At 43.6% G+C, this 8,982-nt stretch overlaps 1 protein-coding gene and 1 non-coding gene across 2 annotated transcripts; one reads left to right on the top strand and one right to left on the bottom strand.

The window, feature by feature from the left end:
• Positions 1 to 2,735: 2,735 nt before the first annotated feature.
• On the bottom strand, positions 2,736 to 2,807 carry TRNAC-GCA (transfer RNA cysteine (anticodon GCA)). The gene has a single exon. It is a non-coding gene; the product is annotated as a tRNA-Cys (tRNA).
• A 63-nt stretch (positions 2,808 to 2,870) lies between these two features.
• On the top strand, positions 2,871 to 8,381 carry LOC147618885 (ubiquitin domain-containing protein DSK2b-like). Its single transcript, XM_086773985.1, has 7 exons — positions 2,871 to 3,348; positions 5,946 to 6,707; positions 6,795 to 7,021; positions 7,119 to 7,232; positions 7,322 to 7,377; positions 7,550 to 7,668; positions 7,774 to 8,381. Exons 1-7 carry the CDS (start codon positions 3,132 to 3,134, stop codon positions 7,926 to 7,928), a joined length of 1,650 nt encoding a protein of 549 aa, XP_086630111.1. The 5' UTR covers positions 2,871 to 3,131; the 3' UTR covers positions 7,929 to 8,381.
• Positions 8,382 to 8,982: the final 601 nt, after the last annotated feature.

The raw sequence follows: 8,982 nt of genomic DNA, 5'->3' as shown, positions 1-8,982 counted from the left end.
CAAAGCTTTCCAATGGAAGAATCAAAAAGGACTTCTCCCTATTCCCCCCCAAACAAAGGACTGATCCTATCCATTGCACTCTAAACAAGAGATGGGGAATCCTTCTGGACAGATCGCCCCGCAATGGTATTTTCTGTTTGATAAGCTATGGAATAAGTATGTGGAACCAAAAAAAGTGTGCCTAGCTTGGTTGGTCATGTTCAAAGCTATTTGGACCCAGCTTAAAACCTTCAGACTTAACATAGGGGATGGGAAGTGCCACAGATGCAAGGAGGTGGAGGATGACCTGCACATTTTCATGCACTGCCCTATTGCAAAGAAATGTTTCGAGTCATTGGCCAAGTGCATTCAGCTATGGAATGGCTACACCCTTGGCTGGAAAAACTTGTTACTTGGAGAAGGCATCGGGTGCACCTTGGAACTATAGGCTGTCCTGAGAACCGAAATGTTATGGTGCTTGTGGTTAAATAGACTTGATTCCATTTTTAATAGTATGCATACTAACAGTTTCAGGCCGAAAGAGAACTTGATTCATGTAGGTGAAAGATGCATACAAAGACGGTTGAAAGACCTGGACACCAAGCTTCATCGGCTGTAGGAAAAAGCTAAAGGAAAGCAAGTGGATCAGATAACACAGCAAATTCAGGAACTGTGGAAGATGAGAGAGGCCGTCATTGCCAAGGATGTGTTGCTCATCAAAGCACTCTATGCCTTTTGAAAGTCACACTCGCGAAAAGAGGGAAAAGTTGGTATCACAGCTAGAGAAACTTCTCAATAAAGTCAAAGGCAAGCTCAGGGCCTGCGGAACTGTATGTCATGTGCATGGATAGTGGTCTCATTAGAGTTCTCAACATGTTGTAACCTGTCTCTTTCTAACCTCTTAATATAAACAGCCAGCTTTTGAAGGATATAATCAACTAATCACAGTCATTAATAACTCTTTTTTCCTGAAATTATGGTTATTATCCAGCATAAATTCCTAGTACTCCTCCGCTCGAAATCACGCATTTCTGATTTTAATAGCGTCCTAAAGTTTAAGAGCATTAACTAACAAATTCATTAATTAGTTAATGGGTCTTTAAAAAAAATAGATTATGTGGTTAGTGCTTGTAATACCCTCCCCTTCTTAATAGTGTCCTAAAATTTTTCCTAAAATTTTCCATCTTATTCAAGTGTGATATTGACAATTTATTCAAGTGTGCATTAATTCGACACCCGCTTTCTTTCAGCGGCGGTGAACACCAATTTAATGAGCCTGAAACCTTAGTAACAGCTATCTGCCCCCTGCCTTCTCCGCCATCGCACTTGCTACCTGCCTCCTACGCACCTCAACCTATTTCTGCATTTTAGACAAGGCACACCAGGTCAAGAGCAACAGTCCAACTCTCCGGCTCATGTGTGCTTAGCCGCCTCATAGTACGGCTAACCCGTAGGGTACACACCTTGGGTGATCTCTCTTTCTCTTTGTGCGCCATCCAGCCTCCCTCATGGTGTGCCACCTTGCTCTACCCGTCGAGCCTTGGTGGCCTTCTACGCACACAAGCCGACTACTGTCGGCGGCGAGCCAGTAAAGTGCACACCTTAGGGTCGAGCCCATCTAGACTCCCAAACTTGGGCACATGACTTATAGCCTCAGTGCAAGAGCTCTAAGCACTCTAGCCCTTTTGTGCATGGTGCTCAGCCCTCTAGGCGCTCCACACGCGTAGCACCCAGCCCCTTTGGCGCAACACTCCGACCGGCTATCCCCATAGGCGCACGGCTACCCGCCAACCCTTTAGCGCATGGCGTCGCTCGACCATCCTGTGGCGACAGGCCACGGGCCCTTAGTCACTAAATTTGAATCTTGTGTAGATTTGTTTTGATTAGAATTTTTTGTTTGAGTTATTGTTTATGATAAATACACTTCACAGTAGCATAGTGACAAGAGAAAAAAGATGTCTTGTCACTATGTAGGGTTTTTATTTTTGCTCTCTTTGTTCTCTCTCTGTCTCTGTCTTTGTCTCTTGGGATGTTTAAAGTTAAGAGGGAAGCAATGGGATGAGAGATGAATCTGATGGCCTTCCATAGATTTAGCCTCTCTATTTAGTTCCGTTATCTTTCTTTCTCTTTGATTTACTTTATGCACACTCTTTTTAGTCCCTCTCTCATTTACGTTACGGAGCATGTTTAAAGATGAGAGAAGCAATGAAGTGGAGAGAGAAGACGTGACCTTTAACAATCCAATCCATCATTAAACTACATCCTTGAATTTATAGTTTCATGGTGAATATTGTTTTGATTAGCAAACAAAGGATTTTTTCAATAATGTAGTGTTGCTCAATTTGCATAATTTGAAAATGGTGCAAATTCGTAGTTTAGGGCAGTGTTCTGTGCAAAAAAAAACGGCATTCTAGTATTTTGGTATCGGCAAGAATTAAGAAAAACCAGGTGAGGTAAAACAAAAGGTGGATAGATTTAAGCGTTATCCTTATTTTGATTGGTTGAAAAATTGAAAAAGCATCGACATCATCGATGTGGCAAAAGAAGAGCAACCAAGTACAAATTTCATCCAATAAATTTTTCTATAAAGTAGTTTTCAATGCATGAAAGATGCCTCCACCGCCATTGTTTTTGGGGAGTCCTCTATTTTATTATTTAATGCATTAAAGAGGGGCCATCTATTTTGGGGGTGTCCTTCGTTTTGAGTGTTTACGTTTTGGAGTAAGTGTTTGCTTCAGATATGTTTAGACAAAAAAAGGGCGCAACCGGGATCGAACCGGTGACCTATCGGACTGCAGCCGATTGCTCTACCACTGAGCTATACACCCATTTGCAATTTGGATTTTGCATAATTAAAATATCATATCTTTTTAAATTGCTAAAAATGGTAGTCACCCAGTATTGTAACAAATAGTTAAATAAAAAAAACCGTTCCAGAATTTAAGCAGGCCGGGGGTCTCTAGGCTTACCTAGTAGCTCGTCCTCTCGAGGTCACAGAAAAATAAGGGCAAAAAAACCCATTTCTCAGACACCCTTGGGTGGGATCGCCCCTGCAGCTATCCCCATACATGCCCACATGCTCTAGGTAACCACTCCCTCACTGTTCCCTTCTTTCAGCAGTTTCTGCCGATCGGCGATTTCGTCTAGGTCCCATGGCAGACGAGGCCCAGGGGGGCTCTGAGGCCGGCAAAGCCACTGTGCATGTGCGCTGTACCAACGGTAGCAAGTTTTCTGTCGAAGCTGACCTCGGTGCCACCATCTCCGCCTTCAAACCCCTCCTTGTGGAAGGATCCGGCGTCGCAGCCGACCAGCAGAGACTCATCTACAAGGGCCGCGTCCTCAAAGACGATAGCACGCTCGAAAGCTACGGTAAGTTCTTTTCCCAAGCGTCGTGCATTTGATCGCTCGATGAGAAAGATAGAAAAACCCTAATTATGTCCCAGTTGGAGGAAACCTAGTTTTGATTAGAAATCCTAAAATGGAGAAATCTTGGTTTTATTTTTGTTCTGAGTGGCATAGACCCTAGTGGAAAAACCCTAGTTTTGTTCAAGTCGGAACGTCAAAATGATTATTTTCTGGTTCTGGAAATAGTGCCTATAAATAGTAGTCTTTTTTCTTTTGTAAAGTTGGGAGATGATTGCGGATAGGAAGGTTGCTAGGGACTTGCCTAGTCCTTCTGTACTACTTAGAGATCACCTTTATGAAGGGAGCTTATTCAGATGTTCCCCGGGTTGGTTGTTACCCTTTTTCCCAAATGGAACTCGGCCAATGCCGGGATTGATCATCCCATAATTATAATATGAATTAATTGATAGCTATGATGCTGCCATGGAGACTGGAGTGCCCAGTCTCTGATTTGTACAAGGGGATTGGTGTCGATCGATGTCTTCCTCCTTTCTTTATCCTTCTCTTTGTATTGAAATTGTTTTGAGCACACACAAATCTTGACGCCCACCTGCCCTCTTTCTTGCCTTGTGTGAGTTTGTCAGCATGGTGGTTGGTTGGTGGCCAATCATGGGGCTTTGTAGGACCAAGGTGGATCATATTTGCAAGTGAAGGGTTTTCCCTTAGCTTGGGTATATAAATGCTAGATTTGTGAAAAGTCTCATAAGCAAGACCCAAGTAGATGCTTAAACATGTCATGAATATGAACAAGGTGAGGACGGTTGATTGTACCAAGGGTTTTGCGTAAGCCTGGATACAGAGTTCCCTTGACTACTTGTGAAACACAGGCCCACAATGGATTCATGTTTTGATAAGTTTATTTCTAGTGTGTAAATATTTTGACTGCTCTACAAAAGCCTTCCCATCTGGCTTTAGAAATTGACCTTAATTTGGTTGATGTAGTAGTTATCATTCATACATGAGTGCATCTATCAGATGTATCCCTAGTACTTATGAGATGCATGTGAACATAGGGCTAGACATAATCTTGAGCCCCAACTCCATCCTTCTATCATCCCTTCACTCTTGATGACAAGTTCCTCTCCATTTCTTTAGTTCGTGATTTGTAGGATGCAAGAGATCACTGGTTTAAGTCGCACTTCATTGCTGTCGTATGGATCATCTGGCTTGGCTATGATGTCAAAAGGCTCATTCCAACTCATCCATCCATCCCTCTCTCTCTCTCTCTCTCTCTCTCTCTCTCTCTCTCTCTCTTTTTCTCTTTCTATGTCAGCAACCCACCCACCCATGCTAACACCGTTGCATTGACATCAGCTCATACCAGTTGTACACAGCAAGGTGGAACGGTACGTAAGGTATTGTACGAATCAGGTACGTAAGGTACGCATTCAGGCTTGGGTTGAGATTTTGAGGTACGTTAAATACATAAGGTACATAAAAACATAAAAGATATACTATATAGTGTACATATATAGAGAAAAATGAATGAAGAACTGCAAACTTTAAGTTTGAAAAACAATTCATTTTTGAACAACAACACAATTACCAAAATGAGAGCTATTAGTAAACAAAAGCATAAATAGGTTTCATAAAATGGAATCACAAACGTTTAGTACCCATGACGCAAATGCCACGGGTTATATACTATAAGCAATCAATCAAAATCAAGACAGTTTACTATCTAGAGAAGCCAAAAAATAATAGTTCTAGTCACTAGTGTCACTATCACTGCACATTGTAGAGCGCTCAATGATCAATCCACTTCATTGCATCGTCTACGGGTGGATAAATAAGGGGTTACAAGCTGGCGCCTGTGGGCGGTGAAAAATTTGTAACTATGGGAGGATCTTCGGCCAAAGGCCAGTCAGAGCCGCCTGCGCGGGGGGGGGTGTGCCACGTACGGATCCATATTGTATGGTACAATAGCGTACTGTATACGAAAACATACCTTATCATAAGGTATGTACGTACGGATGCAACCTTGGTACATAGGGACCATATTTACGTCCTAGAGGAGTCCTAGTGGGCAGGCCTACTCCATCCTACGTGCTAGGCGCCCTTGACCCATAGCTGTGGGGATCTCCACCACATAGAGACATATCCATGAGATTCTCTGACGACATGGCATGCCCTCACCATAGCGAAATCTGCCATATAGAGTCATGTTGCGGTTTTTAGTTTTCATGTTCTTTTTTTAGCTTTTCCGTAACACTGTATACCCATGGTATCATTGTACTAGTCATGGTCTCATAGGCCCTTCGGGTCTTTTGTAGACGTTAATCTCTCTCTCTCTCTCTCTCTCTCTCTTTGCCTCTCTCCTCTCTCCCTCTCTTTGGTGCGTGTGTTAATTCATCCCATGTTGTTCTCCTTTTTCTTCATAATCCAAAGAATCAGGCTAGCCTAGTGAGAAGTTAGAATTCTTTCGCTGTTTTTCTGGCAATCCATAATTTGTTGTATTAACACATAACTAAAGGTGCAGCAAAGATGATCTGATTTCTTCTCTCCTGTTGGCCTTTTTATTTCCCTGTTTGTTTCTTAAATTTTGAATTTGCTTAATGTAGGAGTGCAACAAGACCACACGGTCCATTTGGTGCGAGCAGCTCCCTCAGCTTCTGCAGCAGCAGTTGCTGCTGCAAGTGGAGCTTCGACAAACAGTGCAGTTGCCCCCTCTACTGGCAGTGCTCCGGCAGCTAATCCCGGAGCTGGTCTTGGTGGGATAAATGGTTTTGGAGGCTCTGATCCCTTTGGGTTTGGTGGCATGGGTGGCGGCTTAGGCACGGGGTTTCCGGGATTCCAACAGGTACAACAGCAATTGATGCAGAACCCTAATCTGATGCGGGACATGATGAACATGCCGGCTGTCCAAAGCTTGATGAACAACCCCGAACTCATGCGAAATCTGATCATGAACAACCCGCAAATGAGAAGCCTCATTGACAGGAACCCTGAACTAGGGCACATTTTAAATGACCCGGGTACACTGCGCCAAACACTCGATGCTGCCCGGAACCCTGAACTCATGCGGGAGATGATGAGGAACACGGATCGTGCTATGAGCAATATTGAAGCGTCTCCGGAAGGGTTCAACATGCTGAGGCGCATGTATGAGACGGTAGAAGAGCCTTTTCTCAATGCTGCTACGGGTGCTGATGGGGGAAATGATTTGGCAGCCAATCCATTTGCAGCCTTACTGGGAACACAGGGACTACAGCTACAAACCGAAGCACCTCGTACTGGAGCTGCTGCAACCACCATGGCAAGTACAGGTGCAGAAGCCGTAGCACCAAACACCACCCCACTTCCAAATCCATGGAACCCAACCCGTAAGTCGGCAGTTTGCAGTCATAGAGCAGGTTTGTTGAGTGTATAAGGCAGGACACAGAAGGTGTAACGGTTCTTTATGTTGACAGAAAATGCTGCCAATACTGGGACTGGAGGCGCAGGCCAGGCGCCCCGAACTACTGCTACTACGGGTTTGGGTGGCCTCACAGGGCTTGGTGGCCTTGGTTTTCCGGATCTCGGAGCAGCTGCTGGAATGGGTTTGATGGATCCATCTGTAGTACAACAAATGCTGCAGAATCCTGCAATCCTTCAAATGATGCAGAGCCTTCTATCCAATCCCCAATACATCAATCAGGTATCTTCATGGACTTCTCCAACACAAACAACTGGTGCTAGGTCATGTGGTTTTAGACCTAACTAGTTAATTTTCACTTTCTATTTCTTTGGTTTAGATACTGAACATGCAGCCACATTTGCGTGCTATGCTGAACACGAACCCACAATTCAGAGAGATGATGCAGAACCCTGATTTTCTGAGGCAAATCAGTAGTCCTGAGATCCTACAGGTATACGAGACAGTCTCACACTGTTACTCTTACAGTTTGTTTGAAACTGAGCAAAAGTGATGCAGCTAATCCAACATTCTGCTTTTCAGCAAATGCTATCTATGCAACCTGGCCAGCAGCTTGGTCAACAGATGCCAGCAATTCAGTAAGTATACAGCAAAGCCGACTTCTGTAGCAATTCTGCATTTTCTGTTGGGTTCTTATGAACACACATGCTTGCTGGCACTCACTTCCTCATTCACTCACTCACTCATGCATGCATGCGCATCATCAGTTCTATTTGCTTTTTAAATACCCCAGCTTCTCTGGTTTTTCAGAACACCTGGAACGAACGGAGCTGCTGCTGTGGCAGGTGGCACTAGGCCCTTTGACATAAACTCTTTGCTTGGTTTATTTGGAGCGCTTGGTGGAGGTGTCCCCACGACAATCCCGGAAGGTTGGTGTGGCTTTTTCTCTGTTCTGGGTACTGTTTTGGTAGAGACATGTATTATCTTATTGGTCAGTTTCATACTTTCTTCTGAATGCATTTCTGTCTTTGCAGTAAACACAGTTCCTCCTGAACAGGTTTATGCTTCACAGTTATCACAGCTACAAGACATGGGGTTTATTGATACTGAAGCCAACATACAGGCATTGAGGGCTTCTGGAGGGAATGTCCATGCTGCCGTGGAGCGGCTGCTTGGTAACCCAGGGTAATTTGAACTACAATAATTGCATCTAGCTAGCTAGTTGTGATATGGCGTGATCCACGAATATATACATACCATGCTCACGTTATGTGGAGGAAGATTGGAATCTGTTGTGGGCATGATTTGGTGTGTTTCTATGTAAAAACCACAAAAGCTTTGACATGTCAACTATTTCTGGTTCTGAAAGATGTAGTGAAGGTGACAATCTTTCTGCACTAGGTGTGCAGACTTGATTTTTTCAGCTTGGTTTAAACATGGGGTACAAGGCTAAGCAATAACTTACATCGTGTATCCAAGGGAGTCTGTTCCTGTTTAAGTAGCTTCACTACAAGTGCTTTGTTTGTGCTTGTGTATTCTGCTAGTACTCAGAGTGCTTTGATGGTTGTACAGATCTCATTGGCTGAGGCATAGGCCCGGGCATTTTTTGAAATGTTAGAGCTCATAAAGGTCCGTTTACAGACATCTTCTTGCACATCGGGGTTGGATGGGGAATTTTCCTGCCAGGCGGGTGAGATCTTCCTGTTTTTAGGGTGCAAGTCCAGTCTGTGAAGACCCTTATCTTTTTACTCTTTGTTGCATATGGCATGGTGTGTTCTTATGCCCTCTTAACTTCATGCAGTAAAGCCATTTTTCTAAAACTGATTTCTTGCTTAATAAATATTCGTAGTTTTGAGTAGCGAAAGTTTTTTTTAAAAAATTATTTTCATTTTTTAAGGCCTTGGTGTCTCGATTGGCTCTTTGGAGCTATCAATCTGTCTCAGCACGTTTGCTTTTGTCCTTTCTTCCTTGGTGGTACAAGGACCTCCTTTATTTTGGAGCTGTGAAAGGCCTTTTCTCACACGTCAAATGATGTTTTTTTCAACCTCTTCTGTAGTCTTCAAATTACTGTTTCTTACTCTAATACCCTCCAAACATATGCACGACTTTTGAATTATGAAACATCTGGACTTCAATAGTCTGGAGTCATTATATTGTCACGAGGATGGAGCACAGGCATTGGACTTACGAGGTGCTAGGTTCCTGCGTGTTGTTGAGTCAACCCCATACTTTTGTGTGGTGGA

The sequence above is a fragment of the Cibotium barometz genome, chromosome 34 (genome assembly GCF_041138505.1).
Source record: "Cibotium barometz isolate CiBa-2024 chromosome 34, ASM4113850v1, whole genome shotgun sequence".
NCBI classification, from domain to species: Eukaryota; Viridiplantae; Streptophyta; class Polypodiopsida; order Cyatheales; family Cibotiaceae; genus Cibotium; species Cibotium barometz.
This window is presented reverse-complemented; position numbering and strand designations above follow the sequence as displayed.